The sequence below is a fragment of the Botryllus schlosseri genome, chromosome 5 (genome assembly GCF_051294905.1).
Source record: "Botryllus schlosseri isolate E-star chromosome 5, Bs_hap1, whole genome shotgun sequence".
NCBI classification, from domain to species: Eukaryota; Metazoa; Chordata; class Ascidiacea; order Stolidobranchia; family Styelidae; genus Botryllus; species Botryllus schlosseri.
Window position 1 is genome coordinate 6,378,786 of NC_137240.1, and position 20,489 is coordinate 6,399,274.

The following is a 20,489-nucleotide window of genomic DNA, read 5'->3' on the forward strand; positions in this document are numbered from 1 at the left end:
TTAATTTAGATGACGCTTCACAATGTAATGGGATAGTCTACATTTATGACTTCAAAAAATGAACCTCTTCGTAATAGGCTCACCGTCTAAATTACTATCAACTGATATGATATTATGGCAGATAGTTTATAGATGTGTTCAACGATTGTGGTGTATGGACTTATCGTTTCTTTTTCAGCGCAGCAAGTTATTGTTATAACTACCTATAGCTTCCTCGTCGATCATGGTTAAGAAGAAAAACAAAAAAGGCCGAGGCGCCGAAAAGACCGCACAGAAAATGGCAAAAAAGTCGAAGAAGGAAGAGGGAATGGAAGACCTCGAAGCGATGATCGCGGAATTCAAGCAGATGGACAAAAAGAAAACAGAGTTCTACGAAGAAAAATGCACTAAACCATCGCCGCGCTGTAACCTCACCGTCAGCGTGCATCCAGAAAAAGACGAACTCTTGTTCTTTGGTGGAGAATACGACACAGGCCACAAAACTTATGTCTACAACGATTTGTTCGCGTATTCCATCAAGAAAAACGAGTGGACCCAGCAATTTGTACCGAACCCACCTCCGAGAAGGTGTGCTCATCAGGCTATCACCCTCGCTAGAGACGGTGGACAGATGTGGGTTTTCGGTGGGGAATTTGCGTCGCCGACACACAGTAAGTTCTATCACTACAAAGATCTATGGGTGCTCGGTTTTAAGAGTAAGACGTGGGAACAAGTCAACGCTCCTGGAGGCCCGTCAGCTCGCAGTGGTCATCGAATGATCGGATTTAAGAAACAGTTCTTAGTTTTTGGCGGATTCCACGAAAGCTCTACGAATTTCGTTTATTTTAACGATCTGCACAGTTTCGATTTGACTGCGTACCAATGGAGTAAGTTAACTCCAAATGGTAACGGACCAAGTCCGCGGTCAGCCTGTCATTTACTACCCACCAGTACCGGCGTGCTGATTTTGGGCGGTTACTCGAAAGTAAAATTGAAGAAAGACGTAGATAAAGGCACCGCTCACGATGATATGTTTTTATTGGAGCCGGAAACTTTACCTAAAGAAGGCCCCGTAATAAAATGGAAGTGGGGAAAAGTGAAAGAAAGTGGCGAGAAACCGTCGAGCAGGTCGTCGTACGGAATAACCCCAATTGGAGGTAATCGAGCCGTTATGTTCGGAGGCGTTTTCGATGAAGATGAAGATGATGAAATCAATAGCGTGTTCTACAACACGATGCATTGTTTGGATCTATCTTCGTTTCGTTGGTTTCCGTTCAAGTTGAGACAGGGTAGGACCGGCAAACCGGGCAAAAAAGACAAGGTGGATGCTGTTGCGGGCAATGGGGATGAAGAAAATGCCCCGGAAAACGATTGCGAGGAAAGCGAAATTCCCGAAACCGCAGATAAAGAGAAGAATCTTGTGTGGGTCCCGTGCGGTAGAATGAATCCGTTGATTGTCGCGAAAGGGGGTTACCTGTATCTCTACGGGGGCGCTTTCGAGGAGGATGACAAGCAAGTCACCCTCAACGACTTGTGGAGTTTGAACTTGAAAAATCCGACTACGTGGAATCAGGTTTTTGAGTCTGACGACACAAGCAAAGACTGGCAAGAGTCAGACTCGTCGTCTTCGGACGAAGAGGGTAAAGCAGATGAAGCCTGCGGGGCTGAAGATGAAGAGTGTGACTCGAAGCAGCACCCAAATGTTGTCCTACATGAAAGTTTTGACTGTTATTGGGCGCGCTCTTCGGAACACTGGTTGGAATTGATGAGCGACGCAGCGGACGAAGACACGCCCGCCGATAAGATACGGGAAGCCGCGGAGGATATGGCTCGCGCAAACTATAAGCTTGAAAAGAAGGAGATGAAACGTAAAATGGAGAAGGAAAAGACGGACTCGTGATTGTGGGTTTTGTGGGCTTTGATTCAGGATATCATCTATCGCATTCTCAGAGGTTTTCAAATTATGGGCCATGCCCCAGTAGTACAGTAGGCAAAGACACTGTTTTAGCTGGTCCATAGAGCTTGCATAGTCTATAGACACTAGACGGTTGTAGTTACCGCATTAGTGAACGACATTAGATACAGCCTTTCATTGGCATCTTAAAAGTAGTTGTGGATCGCTAAAGGGTTCATGAAATGTAGTTTGAGAACCCCTGGTCACTAAGCTGAATGAAAAGTCAGCACCTTTGCCCGCACCTACTCATGGCCTATCTGGGAAGATGACGAGTGTTATGGTAGTTATACACGGTACCAATACCATGCATGGTCCAATGTAGAATTTTATTGAGAAGTCTCATCATCACTGTTAGGCCTATCAATTCCTGATGGTTGGCGTTGCAACTGCTAGAATGTCTATGTGGGGTCAAGGGTTTCACAAGGGTAATTGACCCACTTCTCAAAAAGATAGTACACCCGTTATAGTGAAAGGTATGTGCCATGTTGCAATACTGCTTTTTACTGCCGGACCTGTTGAAAGCAACTGTCCCTTCTAACCTTTCTTGTCCGATTTTAGATCTTTCGGTGCTTTATAGCTTGGGACTTGAGTAGGGTAGTCTCTGGCAGAAATTTGTAGCACTTACTGTGCGATATGGGAGACGAAATTGCCAGTTTCGAAAGGTGGAAGGACAAAAAGAAGAACCGGCCGCAAAAGGGGAAAAGGGAAAATGTGTTCGCCAAGAAGCGCAAGTGGGTGGCGAGAGAGAAGCAGATTAGCGATGTGATATCGCAATACAGCGAGGTGGCGTGATTATTGTATTTCTTTATTATGTTATGGTCATCGTTCTGCGCTCTCTTCACTCGTTTGATGCCACTTCATTTCAATGTGTTGCAGATTCCGGAAACATTACACTGGGGTCAATAGCCTGCATTTATTTGATCGAATTACTGTTGGCCCAAATGTCATAATTTAGCTGAAGCATTATTCTGGACAGCTTTTATCAGATCTATTTAGTGAATTGAATATTATATTCATGTAGAAACAAACCCGGATGCTTCGTTATGAATATGTTATGCAATTGCATATTGAAGTTCTGTACCTCTAAGAATCTCTTCGAATGTATTTTTGGAATTGAAATGCTGGCAGTATTTTTTTTCATTATTTTTCTCAGTGTCCAAGCTTATGTCAGGACCTCTGCTTTGAGTTGGTAAGATAATAAAAACTCACTTCATGACAATTTAAGGCACAAAAAATTTTGATGTTAATCATAACGCACCTTCCTGTGGCTGAAGTAAATTGGTCAGATACTAGCCGCTTGAAATTTACGTGTTGTTCTTGACGATCTCAACGGCTGTTTTCAGTTTGACGCTGCGAAAGCAGACTCTTTCGCGGATTACCCCTTGTCGGAAAATACGAAGAAGGGACTGGAACAGGCCGGATACGCGAAGCCTACCACCATACAGCAGGCCTCTTTCACCCCGGCCATTCAAGGGAGGGATGTCTTGGGGGCGGCGAAGACGGGTTCCGGAAAGACGTTGGCTTTTCTCATCCCAGTACGTAAATCTCGGGCATTAGTCACTCCTGTTGCTCTGGATAGCATGGTTTCATTAAAATAGATACTTGATTTGTGTTTTGGTACTAGAATATTTGTGTCCAACCCTAGTTGTGAGCTTTTTGTCCGACTTTCGCAGGTGTTGGAGTGTCTTTATCGTGAAAAATGGAGCTCGATTTCCGGGCCCGGAGCGATGATTATCTCTCCCACGAGAGAGCTGGCGTATCAAACGTTTGAAGTGCTGAAAAAGGTGTGTTACTTCGAACCTGCCGCCGGTTATCGCCTGATATTTTGTAATTCGTTGGCGATTGCGAAATGCTTGATCTAGATTGGTCAGTTCCACGATTTTTCTGCGGGTCTCGTGATCGGAGGAAAGGACGTGAAACGGGAGGCCTCCAGAATGGCGAGAACAAACATTCTGATCTGCACGCCCGGCAGACTGCTGCAACATATGGACCGGACTGCTGATTTCGACGCGTCCACCTTGCAAATACTAGGTAATTTTCACTGATTTGCTCACAGGGTGGGTCGCAGCCAACCAAGTACCGGTATCAGTGGTAATGATTAAAGCCGACTAGGTAGAGAAACGAAGATAGTTGAAAACAAATTTAATTTCGATGGCATTTATTTTCCTCGTGGCCGCGAAAAGGATGTATTTTTGAAATTTTCAGGTCAAATGGTAAGGATAGGTCATAATGGATTGTAGCCAATGTTCCCTCTAATTTTTGATGGGTCTGCGCACACTCACCAACTCACTGCGCAGACCCTTGGGAAACGGTGCGTAACGACTAAAAAAAGCTCATCACTTCAGATTTTTTGTGCGCAACTTAGATTTTCTGTGCACAGAGACCATGAAAGTACTGTAGCCTACTGTAGGCCCGGATGTAATTGCGGGCCTACCACATTGTTAAATAGAAGCTGATGCTTGATAAACCCTTTTGCCAATCGAAGGACAGCCGACTTCCATGCTGACTGTGCTGTCACTGAAGATGGTCCAAGCAAATCTAGCATGACGTGCACTGTATAGGAATTTTATTGCTATTCGGGCGATGCTTGAATACCGTAAACAAGTCTAGTCTGCTCGTGGGACGAATATCTATGCCAATCGGCCTGTTCGATCGTCTACGTTTTCTGTATCGCCTAGGCCTATCTAGTTTTGTTTCCTTACAGTTCTTGACGAAGCCGACAGGATATTGGACATGGGATTTAAAGTAACGTTGAATGCGATACTCAACAACTTGCCTCGTGAGAAGCAGACTTTGCTGTTCTCTGCCACGCAAACCAAGTAAGCTTTGAGGTTTCGGTATCATTATGCATGCAGGCCGAGATGCAGGCCCTGTTTTATTGCATATAAGCATATTCATAATTCTATTATTCATAGCCTTTTGTCCAGGCAGCATAGCTTCGGCAAATGTTTCGACTGACTCACAAGTCGCAACGATTTTTGTGAAAGCTCTTATAAATGATACGAAAACAATCTGCGAGATAGTGCAAGTTGGTACTCTCATGGTTATTGTATTTGTCAGATCCGTGAAAGACTTGGCACGTTTGAGTTTGAAAGATCCGGCCTACGTTGCTGTACATGAAAAGTCTAAAAGTAGCACGCCATCCGGTGGGTAAAAGGGTGATTGCCTGATCCTAATTCCTGTCGATTCAACTTTTCTCTTCTCCAGGCCTCAACCAAAATTATGTTATCTGCAAGCTGGGCGACAAATTGAACATTTTATACTCTTTCATCAAAACACATCTAAAGACCAAAACTCTGGTGTTTTTGACGTCATGTAAACAGGTACACGGCGCTGTGGCGATAGGGAAATCGAAGCGTAGCTTAATGTTTGGCTTGTCTTCAGGTGCAATATGTGTTTGCCGCGTTTTGTAAGCTCCGGCCCGGTGTTCCGTTGCTGATGCTGCAGGGCAAAATGAATCAGATACGACGGATGGCCGTGTACGACGAGTTTTGCCGGAAGACGTTTGCATTGATGTTCTGCACCGATATCGCGGCGAGGGGCTTGGGTACGTGCCAATTTCGTAGATGCTGTTTCTGCCTGTAGAATGAATGCGCAATAGTTCATGTCTCCGATTTAGGGTATCCATGCTGTTTGTTTGGCATGACTGAATCAAATTGATATTGACGCAAAATTGAATTTTACGTGATAAAATTTATAAAAATCTTGCTTTTTCTCGCCGGGATATCTCATCAGATTGGATTGGAATGCGTATTCGGAAAGCGCTTGATCTCTCTGAAAACAATAACTAGAGAAGCGCTTGATCTCTCCGGAACTCTCCTTTATATTCAATTTATGCACTAGTTCTATTATAATAAATGCCTGGAAGGTTCAACTGCGTTAAATACCATCGCTCGGTACGCCGGTTCTCAACCTTGTGTTATTTCTCCTTCACTAGGTACCGTAATATTCAAGTGTCCAGCTTCTTTATCTGTAGGTCATGAGTTCCATCCCTGTCCTGGTCGGACCAAAGACTCGATCATAAAACTGATATCTGTCTGGAGAGGAAAAAAGGGGGTGCCGATTCGATAACGTAACGGTCCCTTCACATCTCCGGTTCAGTTTATTCAATAACTTCATCCCTGCAAAATACAACATACCACGAAAAAACCGTCTATTATTATCAAATGCACCTCTATGTAAAATAAAAAAACCTCCCTCTAACCCTGGTTTTGTCAGTACCAAGACCTCACTGGATACCAGACGCTAGAACAGTGTCTGTTCCATCCTAGATTTCCCCGCAGTGGATTGGGTGGTTCAAGTTGATTGCCCGGAAGACGCCGAGACTTACATTCACAGGGCCGGACGCACCGCCAGATATCACGGGCAGGGCCACGCTCTGCTGTTTCTGATGGAGTCGGAGAAGGAAGGGATGTTGAAACAGATGTCGGAGAAAAAGGTCGGACTTCATGACACCCTGTTCGGATCGCGACACTGGTTTGTCAGCGGAAAGTTTTCGTTTCAGATCCCCGTGTCGAAAACCGAGATTAACACGGACAAAATCACGGATATAAGTTCGCGGCTCGAGTCTTTCTGCGCCGCCGATCACGAGTTGAAGCAGCGTGCTCAAAGGGTGAGTTGTCGACTTACGGACATGACTTCGTTAGTAACTCGCGTTGCCGGTGATCAATGATCATTACCTGTAGCATGAAGATTTTCTAAATTTTTTCGTGGAGTCTCTAGCGTTTTCCGGGACGTCTCGCCGTGCAGAAATCAAATTTTCAAATGGGTGCAGAGCTACCTAATGCAGGGACGTCTGCCAATAAGTTACCGGTGATTAAGGCTGGGCACAATGATTCGTGTCGAGTAATCTGAGAGGCTGTAAAGTGTAGACTATATTGGTCATATCGTAGCTTACGAAACATGTACAAATCACATCTGTGATGTCGTGATCAATCCACAGCATTTTCGAAAAGAGAAATGAAATGGGCATCGCCGAAAAAATAGCAGACATAGTCTTTAAATGTGATATAGAACTAGCATTATTTACATGTACTATTTGAATTTTCCGCATTATTCATATTCTTGTGAACTGTGACATCAGGGTTGTAATGACTCAAGTCATGACTCGAGTCATTTTCTCAAAAGACGGAAATGACTCAACTCGAGTCAATCTGTGTATTGACTCGACTTAGACTTGAGTCTTGAGCATATCGAACCGAGTCATATGACTCGAGACTCAGACGGCTAAGACCGAACTCTCATTGTGATTTCAAAGAACAGTAAAGTAACCACACTATTGGGACTACGTATATTGGTACTGGTACTTTAAAATGCGACCAGAAACTGCTAAAAGTGAGGAAAATTAGAGTATTATAAATGCGAACCATTCGATATCCCTAAACAATGAGCATTATAAAAATTGGGTTTAACAAGACTTTGACTGGAAACTGAGCAGTCAACACATTGACTTGGACTCGGACTCGAGTCACAATACCGTGACTCGGACTCGACCCGCTGCTCGCTGAATTGGACTCGGACTTGACTCGGTGGTGAACTGGAAATGACTCGACTTGTCTCGAGTCAAGACTAGTAAAGTGAGATTGACTTGTGACTCGGAGCCTAGCGACTTGGTTAAGACCCAGTGTGACATCATTAGTGATATTCTACTCGAAGTCTAACACTCCATTCAGGATCGAATCACTCAGGTATTCGATTTTGCCCAATCCTACCAGTAATATATTGCGCGATGAACTGATCGTTTAATGAAGTGCAAAATTATTTTTGATTGCCTGTAACTGGCATCATCTTCCTTTTGGTTACTAAAAGGTACACACTTGGACTTTCCAGCTCGCTTCTACCGGTATGACTTTGCAATGAGTACGTGTAATCGAGTCAGTCTCGTACTCGATTTTGCCCAGCTCTAACGCTGCGTCTATTCACACTTTTTCACTCTGATGAAATACTCAGATGAAATATTGGCACTGTGTTTTATTCACAGTGTTTTGTGTCTTACGCGAGATCGGTTTTCCTGATGAAGAACAAGTCCGTGTTTTCCGTTCAATCGCTGCCGCTGCCCGAATATTCCGCCTCTCTCGGTCTGGCCGTGATGCCGAGGATAAGATTCCTGGACCGGCATAAGAAAAGCAAGGTTCGCGTCTTGAAACACGGCTTTTCCGGAATTATTCGCGAGTCCGTTGTGATTTAACAGGTCAAACAAAGTGAATCCGATGAAACGGAGGCAAAAGGTGATTTCGGGACGTTCGAAACAGACACGTCGGCGGACGTCGGCGATATGTTCTCCGTTAAGAGCAGAGATGTGTTCAATGTAGAAGAGGAGAACACAGATGACCAGGTTTGTGGGCTGCAGTTGTGGCGGAGACACAAAGTATCTTTCGCGGTCCGCACAGATGTACTGTGCCATAGGAATATGGTCGAGATCTTTTGCCTCAAGGGATTATATACTCGGAGGTATTCGATGTTAAAATGTTAACCGTTGTTGAAACGTGTTCAATTTTACTAGAATTTTGTCATTTATTCAGCGTGGTCTAGCAGGTTCTGATCTGGTGTTTAATCACCTTTGTTTCTATATAAATATCGTTTCTAGTATGGTTCGAAATATCGCCTGACATCTGAGCATGCGACACAGTAAATAACGTTAGTTTAGCCTGTGACTTTATCACTCAAAAACTACCCAACCCCCTAAATCGAACCCCAATCCCACCTTTAACCCATATACTCCACTGTCGCATACATGCTCGTATGTCCGCAGGGCGCTTTCAATGCCAGTTCTAGGCACCAAGCCTTTCTCCGTTGTTCTCCGGTTAACAACGCTTTCATTATATTTTTTCAACAAAGCTACACCGATGCTTTTGATTTGCAGTCGATCGAAAAGAAGACGACGAAAGAAACGAAAGACGGACCAGTGTCGAAAGTGCGCGCCATCAAGAAACTGCTGAAAAAGCAGTACGTTTACAACCAGAAGATCATGTTCGACGAAGAGGGACAGGTCGGTGATGAGTTCTGCCTCTGTGGAACTGGCTGTTTTATAAAGGACTTAGCAAAATCGAGTGTCGGGGTGATTCGGTTCCAAGTTGAGTATTAAGGTTAGAGCACCACCTATTATGACAAAGACACGGCAATAATTGCTTGAAAAGTTCAAATACGAATCTTTTTGCGACCACAAAGAAAATGTTGCTGGCAAATTAATAATTCGATAGCGGTTTGCTTCATATGGATGGAAGAGAGGTTGAGAACCTTCACTGTACATCCCGCAAGTATTTTGTTGTGATGGTGTTCGTGCAGTGATTGACATTGTCAGGAATTGTCTGAGTTGAGATATGTAATGCGAGATCGCTAAACTCATGCCGCCTGCACTATGCATGATGCAATTTAGCGGTACTTGTGCTGAATTGCTTTTACTCATTTGTAGCTTGCCGAGGCGTGGCCTCCCGTCGATCCAAAGCAATACGAGGAAGGTCTCGTGGAACCAAAAGGTATGGTCGATTTGTCAATTCAGAATGTCCTTTTCAGTAGTTTGTTTTTTTCTCTCTGTGTTACGTTTCATGTGTAGTCTAATTATTGTCTTGTATTGTGGCGTTCGCGTTAGGTATACACAAGAATTGATATGAATTGAGAAATATGCGATTTAATATATTCGTCTGGCCTTCCCTATCGCGGTACAGAGTGGTAGCAGATGTTTTACGCTAACACGCATTGACCGATCAGTGGGTAGAATGGAACATGCGTTACATGTTTTGAATGCAAATTAAAATGTAGAAGCATGTTTAATTCTCTTCATTGGTTGAAAACGCTTGGTCTGCTGTGTTCAAAATTGATGTACATGATATTTCCTATTGTTGCGATTGCATTAACGCATTTCTTGAGCAATATGTAAATTGATTTCTGAATTTTACAATTGCGAATTAATTAGTAAACGGCGTTTGAACGTTGGGATTACTGTGTTTTCTAATATCATGTGTAGCTTGATTATTTAAACATTTCGGTGTAACATATATCATACGCAAACAACAAACAATAACTTCATCTTCATATATAGGCTTGAATTATATTATGGTACTAAGGGTTACCATATTTTTAGATACGGAAGAGAGGACACTTTACCATTCGCAAAACTTATAAAATTGGTTATAAAATGCTGGAAATACTGTTATTTTGACTCGGGCCATATTCACAAATCGACTTACGAATGACTCGCTCTAACGTATTTTGTAAGTCATCTTGGCCGTCGAAATCTATATTTCGCATTGTTTATGACGTTTTTAGTTATGACTGTAATATCTCCTGGCTGTCGAAGTTATAAAGAAGGACATTTTCTATTTCTTTTAAAAGGAGTACAAATCCTAAATGAGGATGTATGATAACCCTAAAGGTATTAGAACTTTTTCGGCACACTCTTGCCAAGAGCAAACCTGGTAACACGGTGATTCGAATTTGAAATAACGCGGGACATGATTTAAATGATTAAACAAGGGGTGTCACTGTCAACCATCCTGTCGCCAGTATTCTCGGCCAGACGAGAACTCTGCAGTGAATGCCCCCTTTCTCCGCAGACGGCGGGTCCGGACTCGATATAGAACAGGCCAAAGCCGAAATGAAAGAGCGAGATCGAGTGGATCGAAATAGGGAAAAATCAAAGATCAAGCAAAGGCATCAGGAGAACCGCTGGAAAGAGAAGGAGGCTCGCCGGAAGAACCAAGCCGTCAAGGAGGGGGTAAGTACTGTGACAGCTTTGGTTCTTTACCTTTTTCATTGTGGCACTAAAGTGAAAGTTGGGAGATCTAAGGCCGCGACGCTCGAGTTTACGATCGTGACGCTTTTACCTCGTAGATATAAATATGTCGTGCACGCCCTATGTCCTGAAGAAATAGAATACACTAGGCTCGATTTTGACATAAATCTCCTGACTGAACATCTTCCGTTGAGCGCGGTATCTAAACCACCTTGGCGTGTACGACATATTTCCTTCATAACATCGGCTGACAACGATATAAAGTTCCATCTCTGCGTGACTGCTGGAGCGTGTAGTTGCTATCGACATTTCAATAAATTGCAGCTCCATTGCGGTAGCGTTCTGAAGGAAACGGCTGCGGACAAAATTTTTATTTCGTTTTGCCCTTCCATTTGAGACCACATCATTTTTAGAGTGCAGTGCCCCCTGTAACGTGATTTCGAGAGCTGTCAATTCAATCGGATTTACCTAATGTGACAACATAATTTCGCGATGCACTCGTCCGTACAATCGGCTGACTTACGTAGGCTACTGTTCGGACGGCGCCATATCTTCATGAGTGCCTTGAAACGAACATCCATGGCTATAGAACAGTTACGTGATTGTACTATAATTCTGTCTATTGTAACAGCGCTCTAATCAAGAGGAAGACGAAGTGGTCGCTTATCTCGGAAACGATAACGACAGCGACCAAGAGGAAGACGTCAAATCTCGCGACAGCTCGATTAAAGACACCGACGAATCCGATCACGAAATGGACGCCAAGCGAATGAAGTTTTCCAGCAATCAGCAAGACGCTGAGCCTGAAACATTTTCCGATCTCGTGGAAGATGACGGCGCCACGCTGAAAGACGACGAGAAACTGGCTTTGTATTTGTTGCGGCGGTGACGCGATCCCGGTTTTGTGGTAGCGTGTTTTTGTTGATTTCTGCGCGGGAATATAAACGATGCGAGGTTTGTAATTGTCGGATTTGTCAGATAATGTGATGTTGATAAGCAGGTTTTAGTGCGGTGGTTTACAACTTGGAGTAGCGAAGTTTCGACAGTTCTGCATTTACGTTAATACCCAGCGGCCTAGATAGGCTGTCAGTGTCAGGTTTAGCTTGTCAAATTGAGAGGTGGGTAGCGGAACGATTTATTTTCGAATAGAAAAATTGGGTCGCGACCACGTTGACTTCGAAAACCACTGTTTTAGTGTAGTCACTGTAGTGTGACACCGCCCAAAGAATGCTCGGCTTCCTACACACGCATTGTAACCCTGTTAAGCGTGGTCGTCTTTGACGGAAGATATCATACCACTAGGGTGGGCTGTTGTGTTGTAGGCAGTGAGTATACACTATACAGTCTATTAGCCAATGCATGGACGTTTGATACGCTACTGCGACATACTTGAGGAATGTAGCGATATTGTATTCTCGTATAGATATTCTAATGTGACAATAGCTTTATTTATGTAATTCTGTCGATCATATCACTGCTAGCGGTGCGTTCACGCGCTTGTTGCGTATGGCAAAAGCTCATCTCGCACCGTTGCGACTCCCAAAGAATCCCGTTTGTATTTGGATAATTAGGACACCTACATCGCTGACATATATGACACAGCGACATGAAGGGTGGAATTGATGCATTAGGGCGGATAAGTCCTTCCAACCTGATTAGAATGTAAACACGGGATAATTTCCACACGTCAAACGTAGAATTGTATTTGAGATATTAGGCAACTGTGAAAGTATGGGAGATGTATCAAACACCGCAGGGAAGAATGCTGCCGTGGTATGGGAAATTTTAACTCAGGTATAGAACGAGAGAGGCGAGTATGGAATATGGAAATTCCCAGTATAATTCCCATACTGTGTCATCACGCCCTGCTGGTAAAGGACATGATTTTTAAACTCAAAATGTTTCGATGGCTGTGAGTTGTTCTACTCTAAACTCCCAGCTCCGAAACCTTCTGCTTTGCGAACGGCTCACGAAAGAACTCAAAGCGTTTGTACACAAGATCCGAAGAGCCAAACAGCGCCACCCTCGCGGCGTGTCCGAAGGTAGAGTCCAAGGTTCGTAACTTGTCTTCCGTCCAAAACGATATATTTACGTCAATCTCGGTGTTGTCTACTGCTCTTGGATGTACGTGTAAGAAGTAATTACGACTAAGGTCGTAGTGGCCGATCGTTGTGGCGTCTAAGGAGTCCTCATAAGGGTTGGGCCTATTCATCAGTATCTCGTCCACATGCACGATCCCTTCTTTCTCACGTTGACGGGATAACCTGTACGGGACGTTGAGGCCCCAGAATGCCAGGCTTCTACGACCATTCGGATCGTACGACTTGTATGTGTGCAACCACAGATCTAAAAATGTCGAGTTCGGTTCGCTCAAGATGATCCCATTGCTAACCTTGTCCGGACGTGATCTAAAAGCAAATTGCATAAATGACATATTAAAATGGTTTTGAGTTGATTCAAATATCTAAATAAGCGATGAACGCATATTTATGGCAAATGGTAGTTCCATTTTGCCAGAGGTGGTCAAAGTAGTCAAGAAAGTTACTCAAGCAGAAGTATAAGTAGCGACGCAAAAATCGATGCAAGTATACGAATAGAAGTAGTCCTTTTAAAAGCGGTCTAAAACTACTTGATGCAGAACTGAAATTGCCTGACTTTAAATCTACTCAAGTAAGTAAGTAGTTGTAAAAACGGTCGTAATTCGTTCGTATGGATTGTCAAAAGCTGCAAATTGAGCTATGCGAAAGGTGCAGAGCTTGATTCATATTGATGCATCCCAGGAGAGTTAAATTTTCGACAGCATAAGCATTCGTCCGCATCATAGGATGAAAATGATGGCATTGATATCGGAATGCGATACAAATCCTCTGTTTACTCGAACACGCCGATTTAGAAAATATCATCGTATGGCGCCCTCCGCCATATTTTAAGGCCCGTAGTTTGGTCAAAGAGCAACACGGGGAAGTGGTGTTGGATATGTTGTTAACACTTTGTGCGATTAGTAAAACGAACTGAAACTGATTAGAACTCAAAGTATGATACTGGGAATTGAAATAGAAATATACATATTACTTCTAAAAAGCGGAAAATATATTTCATGTCTTTTGTCCAGACAGTTTCAACAGTGGTCTGCTAAAACAGATGTAAAGCTAAGAAAAAGTCAGAGTCCACTTTTCTAGGTTAGGACACGGCATGGGCTGCTAGATCAAGATATGGTAGATAAATGCTAGAATGCGAAATGGTACTTTCAAACGCTGTGATGGGCCATATTTACTGTGATGAAATATTTTATATGGGCGACAGCGGCGAAACCACGCAAACCGCTACCTAAATTATATTCTCCCATACGTTCGTGAAATCATATTAGTCTACGGTGCGCTATGCGCGACGAAAATTATGGGCTTTATTCAACGTTTAAGAAGATTAAATGTTGATACTCCGTGAAAACAGCCCCGGAATTACTCATGCCATCTTTATGATAGAAGGATTGAACTACTTCTACTTGACAGACTGAAAATAGCGAAAAGTAAGTAGGTAGATCACAAAATATTATGTAGTAGAAGTTGCGGGAAATTAGATCTACTTGAGTAAGTACCCAAGTAGCGATAAACTACTTGAGTACTTCAGAAAACTAGAAGTACTTCATTACTGACCAGTGACCGTGATTGATTGAAAGATGTCAAAATCACGGATAAGCAGCTGGGTGATCAAACGACCAGTGATCGCGGTGGTATTGATAGTTTTCAATTTTTATACAGAACTACATGTCTATAGATTACTTACCTATTTACATACAGAGATATATAACTACTTGCACTTTAATACATATCTACGACATTACTTCTACTTCTACTTCTACTTGAATAGCCTACCAACGATGACCACTTTGACTATATTTAGGGTTAATTTTATAACTGGGTATGCTCATAATCGCGCTACAGCTGAACAATACGCGGTCGAATATGGCATTGTCCGAAGTTTCTCCAGTGTTCGTTTACTTCGTTACCTTCCCAACGCTACTGGATGTACTCGGAGCGTTTCCAGAGGTTTTAGGGTTATTACATCAAGGTCCAGGTATACGCCACCGTATTTCTGCAAAATCTGTATTCTTGCAACGTCGGATTTGAAAAGGTCGTCGTTTATCTGTATACGAAAGGTTCATGTAATTTAGGTTCGGCGGCAACCTGTACACTGCACAGCTAGGGTGTCAAACTCAACTGACGTCAGAGGCCGGATTCAACACTTCAGATCGATTGCGGGCCACACCAAAATTCCTTAATCTCAGAATACCTCTAATTCCATGCTCTTGTTTTGATTTGAATGCTTCATTAACCAGCCTATATCTACAATAGTATATTACATTATATATTACGGATGGTAGGGGTTCTGTTCTAGCTGCACCTTTATTCGCAAACAGTGCAATTGGCAATAGTACAATGATTATGCGGCTGAATACAGTTATAAACCGATAAAACAATGGCTCCAACGATGATAAAAGTTGGCATATTTCTATGCTCCCTTTGTTTTAGTGGTATATTGTAGGGATGGTGTGAACGTGAGGTTCACGTTCGCGTTCTGTGTGTGAACCTCGGAAATTTAGAGGTTCGCGTTCACAACAGAACCTTGGTAGGTTCTGCACTGTGAACCTTTTTCATATATCACAATTTTCACTTCATTATAACATCTTTGGTTCATATTAATTGCATTTCAACTGCGGGCCACTCTATGCATGGCGCTGGCAGCAATAAAAATCAACACTATAAACGAGCATGCACCTTGACAATCTCAAAAGTTTTAGGCTATACTTGCTTTGTTACTAATGTTTGCTCGAAATATTCAGCTTTCCGTTTGTGAATATTTAGTCTCTCTCTGCTGTGAGTTTGACCTGCAATAACACAACATCACGAGCGAAATACGTAGTCAGCGAATGATGCTTATTCAACCAATCAATGAGATTGATATCGTTTTCTGATGCAAAAAAGCTAGCAGGAGTACGGGGAAATCTGGACCTCATATCTTTACTACATCACGAAAACCAAATCCTTGTGATTGAGGGGTTGGCTACTGCTGTAAAACTATTAAATAGTATATTCATATTGAAATGAACCCGAATATTTTCGGCTGACACTCGTCAGGGGTAATCGTCAGCAACTAGTAGAGAATTGGAAAGAACATTGTATATCAACAATCGTATCACAAAATATGACGTCACCGGCATGAAATTTCGAATGAGAGAGCGTTCAATGTACTATTTGCTGTAAAACTTGTTAATGGGGTAATATCGGTAGCAAGTATAGAAACCAGTTTTACACTCTGCTCAATATCAATGTAGCGATACTCAGACGCCGAATACATTGTCCGGTCTAGCCTAGACCGTTAAGGCGTAAGCTTATATTCGCTGGTAAGTCCTCGTCGACATTGTTGGCAAAGCGACGGAAGATATTGATTTTATAGGAGTATTATATCCTTTGATTGCCTCAGTTGATACATTTAGTGACGTTGAAGACGCCAACATGTACTTCTGCATTGTGACATGATGTGGCCCGAGTCGTCGCTATAGGTATCGTGTACATTAATATAGGCCAGGGGTCGGCAACCTTTTGCTAGTCGCGGGCCAAATTCCGAGTGCACAACCTTTTGGCGGGCCGGAATTTTTCCTGATACTATATTTAACGCTCACGTCGGTTTAGTACCCTACATTGCTGCAATCTCAATCATACAAATCACAAAAAGGGCAAAACACATGTATTTACACTTCAACAACGCAGCATAAATGTGACACTTGGCGCAGCATGCTTTGTGAAAGAATTTCAACTTCTAATAAGTCAGATGAAGCAACAATCAACCACATTCTAAATGGGCATTAGAATACGTGATCTTAGCTTGCTTGCTCTTCGTGAATTCAATTGTTTTAAACTATTTTTCACATGCGTACGCACATGAGTCGGCGATGTTTGTATTTTCAAGGAAAGTTGCTATTTCGTTTCTCAGTTCATACACTCGTGCAAGGATAGCGGCTCGACTTAATGTGCAGATGGCAGATATACAGGACATCGCCATATTGATTCTCTGCTTCTAGTAATATATGGGGTAGGTCAACTGTCGGTGATCAAGTTTGTGAGACAAAATCAGCTTTCCCCATTGTGTCCAAAACACTAATCAGGCTTGATGTCTTGGCGTACAATGTCTTCTGGTGAATTAAACTGCAGATGACTAACCTACGGAGGCTGGTTATCTCATATGAAACGGAATGTGTGAGATTTTGTCATTGCGTCTGAAATGTTCCAAGCGTTTTTGAAGCAGAGAAACCGCACCTTTAATGTCGCACCCTATCAGAGTGGCAACACCTTAAAAAGTATGGTATACCTATGGTTGGGCGATACACACGCTTTATAAGCACTGGTCTAGTCTACTCTACACTACATAGGCCACATTCTCCATCTCCTATTTTAGTACGAGATAGGCTACTAATCAACAGCCTTCGCATCAGTTTTATGGCGTAGCAATAGACCAATACGACGTAGGATACTTACATCGTAACAATGTCGCACTCTTACCCAGCAGTGCTGTAGTGCTGCACTGCAGATTGGAACTCATTACGGAACGGCGGGCCGTATTCTTGTGATAACTAATTATTTCGTCGCGGGCCGGACGATTTCGCTTGGCGGGCCGGATCCGGCCCGCGGGCCGTAGGTTGCCGACCCTTGATATAGGCTATCACTTCATTGACAGATAAGGTACGAATTAGCAATATGACGTCACGTGACGTCATGAGGTTCACGTTCGTGTTCACACAGAACCTTTCAAAAAGGTTCGCGATCACACGAACCTGAACCTTTCAGAGGTTCACACCATCCCTAGTATATTGGCATCAACCCTGCGCATGCGTAGTGAGGAATGCAAAAGCTTTAACTGTAAACGCGAACGTTTTAGTTTGCTTCATATCATTATATCGCAATTCCAGTTTCCCTCAATTCTGTAAACCTTATATTATATTTTCCATGTAACTGGCATAAGGGCTCCGGATTGGCGTTTTCACTTCTGTGAATAATTAGTATTTGATCAGTGAAATGAATTCGTACTTTCTTGCTTTTTCGGAATTAGGTGTGGATTACTGGAAACCACAACACCGCAGTCGGGAAGTTATGATATGGCCTATACACATACTCGACATGTCTTGTCTTGAGGCAGTATTTTATAGAAGTATTTCTCACTAAAAATCTCAATATTCGTGAGAAATGTGCGGGATAATACACACATTTTTCAATCTACTCAGAATTGCTCCGCGGGCCGTGTGTTTGACACCTCTGCTGTACAGGCTGAAGGGCATATTACTTTCGAACCAAATACGTTATCTGGTGCTTTGTACTCGTTAAGTCGCAAGCAAGGAATTTCATCTTGTATTCTTTTAAAGAGAGGACCTGCAAAGTAGATGAATTGCTGTTCCACTGGATAGTGAAAATTCACCGTGATCAACAAAATATAGATAATAGACTCACCAGAAATATTCCTTTATCGCTACGCATAAATTATTGGTTAGACATGATTATTGATTATTTTTACACCCTCGTCGAAAATGAATTAGTTTACAATACACACAGTAATGTCATGCAATACACGTTCTCAGATAGGGACCGTAAAATCGTTGCCAAATCGTGTATATAGTGAAATCTGTCCCTTGGTAGACTACACTCGTAATTAAAATTCGGCTAAAATACGACGAGAATCGGTTCACCAGCAAAATGGACGGATATAGGCTAACTCTGATATGCATTGGAGTGTATAGTATACTCACTGTTTACGATTTCCTTTGCATTGTAATGTAAGTATATGGAGGTAGGTCGTTGAATGTTTGCAGCAGATCTCAGAGCTAGAAAATGTAAAAAGCTTGATATATTTAACACCTCTCCAAACCAAACAAAGTGCACTATATTCGGTATTCGATATCCATTCTCCACGCCGTCCAACTTATCGCTTCGGTGCTGCCTTTCACCGCAGACAATGTTAGTTAATGGAATCCTTTTGCAAACAATGTAATGTTTGGCCCCTGGGGGATGGATGCATTTGGCCCGCCTACGGGCGTGTTTGACGACGTCCCCCATATATGACAAACCCTTGGTATCTTCAATCGCCGCATTGTTGACTGATTTTCGAAAGTCATTGAAGAGCCACAACATAATACCTAACATCACAAGGATGAATTTTGCGAGCCGTACTCGTTTGTTAGGGCCGAGTAGTCTTGTTGAATTCATATCCTAGAAAGGACACCCTGTCATCAAATTAAAAATTATTTGTGGCATATATATGCGAATCTTGGACGATATTGGTTGCTCACTCCAAAATTTGCACATTAAGATTTATACAGTAGGCTATCAGTGGTCGGCAACCCTTGGGTCGCAACCTCAATTGGGGTCGGCATAATATTTTCTTCGGTCGGCATACGAACTGTATCCAATTTATTACCGAAAAAGGCCTGGTACTTTTTTGTTAGTTCGAACAGGGATATCTAGATATCCCCGAGTTTGCAGCCCGCTTGCGCGTGTTTTAGAGTAGGGCCGTTAGGTTGCTACATCCTGTCAAAATTAAACTATATGGTGATGCTATTATCAAAATGTCAATGCTAATTTTAGAGGTTGCCGACCACTGAGCTATATCATGAAATTACTGTAACTATAGATCGGCTGCCATATATACACGCGTCTTTTCCACGAGGTACCCTATTAGTCTTATTGCAGATACTATCAACATAAGTTATTCATGATATCGATATGCTTATAAATGTCACATGTTTTATGTCTGCGCTAGAATGAAAATCGTGATTCCACCTCACTCTCAACTCAGACGAATCTTCCAACTGAAAGGAAGGTCGAGACGAATCATGTCGACACAAAACGATTTCCTTTACATTCATATCTACATTTGCAGCAGGGGTGGGCAATTATTTTCCTTCGCGGGACAAATGAGATGTAGGAAATAGGTTGGCGGGCCGAATTAAAAAATTTAGCGATATTCTCCAGCGTCTTTTAATTTTATTTCTAAATTACATTGTTAATACATGCTGGTCAGTTAATGTATTGATGTTAGGTAATGAGAAAATGGCAGTTAATTAAAATGATGATAAAATGATTCGAAACAATGTTAAACATGATACATTATAACTCTATTTAAACGCCTATCCACGTTCCCATATTACGGCACTGAAACAGTGGTTCTCAAACTTTTTTAGGCACGCCTCGAAGTCGAACAATACAAAGAGCAATAACTATGCTACAAGCTGTGCGGTGAATCGCGCCGAGCGCGAAAACAATAACTTATAACAATAACTTCGGCCTCGCGCCTCCCTTCGAATGCTTTAATGCCCCCAAGTTCGAGAACCACTGCACTGAGATGTGTATATGATAGTACAGAGCATATTGTCTTGCTCGCTCAATTCCGAGCAATGTGCAGCTGAAATAGCCTTGATGTCGAGCGAAGCTTGCAGTTTTTCTGAAATCCGCCCTCCCTTGACTGAGTGTTTAGTGTTTTTGTTGCAATTAAAATCCTGATTCTCGGCGGCATGCCAAGCAAAACTAAAAGGACGGGTTTAGCCCTAAGTCCAGTATACGAATATTTAGTGCTCTTAACCTTGTTTGAATTTCCTTTGGTGCTTTTATTTCAAAGTGCAGTATTATCGAAAAGTAACATAGCATGAAAAGAGAAATACATAAGTGCTTGTAAGATATGTATGTATCTTATCTTAAGCGGTAGACTGTTGTCGGTATATAGCCTATATTTTTATTGCGATTCTGTATGTATATTTGGTATTACTATTCGCGCGCGTCGGTT

At 42.5% G+C, this 20,489-nt stretch overlaps 3 protein-coding genes across 3 annotated transcripts; 2 read left to right on the top strand and 1 right to left on the bottom strand.

The window, feature by feature from the left end:
* Nucleotides 1-223: 223 nt before the first annotated feature.
* On the top strand, nucleotides 224-2,492 carry LOC145438788 (kelch domain-containing protein 4-like). The gene has a single exon (XM_080316136.1). It carries the CDS (start codon nucleotides 224-226, stop codon nucleotides 1,877-1,879), a length of 1,656 nt encoding a protein of 551 aa, XP_080172262.1. The 3' UTR covers nucleotides 1,880-2,492.
* Nucleotides 2,493-2,566: 74 nt separating this feature from the next.
* LOC145438787 (putative ATP-dependent RNA helicase DDX10) lies at nucleotides 2,567-11,626 on the top strand. The gene is made up of 16 exons (XM_080316135.1): nucleotides 2,567-2,716; nucleotides 3,277-3,468; nucleotides 3,607-3,717; nucleotides 3,796-3,964; nucleotides 4,638-4,752; nucleotides 4,994-5,079; nucleotides 5,141-5,256; nucleotides 5,318-5,480; nucleotides 6,205-6,371; nucleotides 6,438-6,545; nucleotides 7,914-8,063; nucleotides 8,124-8,267; nucleotides 8,796-8,921; nucleotides 9,345-9,408; nucleotides 10,486-10,646; nucleotides 11,296-11,626. The coding sequence occupies exons 1-16, from the start codon at nucleotides 2,567-2,569 to the stop codon at nucleotides 11,551-11,553; spliced, it is 2,280 nt and encodes a 759-aa protein (XP_080172261.1). The 3' UTR covers nucleotides 11,554-11,626.
* Nucleotides 11,627-12,338: 712 nt separating this feature from the next.
* Nucleotides 12,339-19,023, bottom strand: LOC145438789 (uncharacterized). Its single transcript, XM_080316137.1, has 4 exons — nucleotides 18,460-19,023; nucleotides 18,000-18,085; nucleotides 14,671-14,807; nucleotides 12,339-13,072 (listed from the first exon to the last, which is right to left on the bottom strand). The coding sequence occupies exons 1-4, from the start codon at nucleotides 18,914-18,916 to the stop codon at nucleotides 12,592-12,594; spliced, it is 1,161 nt and encodes a 386-aa protein (XP_080172263.1). The 5' UTR covers nucleotides 18,917-19,023; the 3' UTR covers nucleotides 12,339-12,591.
* Between the last annotated feature and the right edge of the window lie 1,466 nt (nucleotides 19,024-20,489).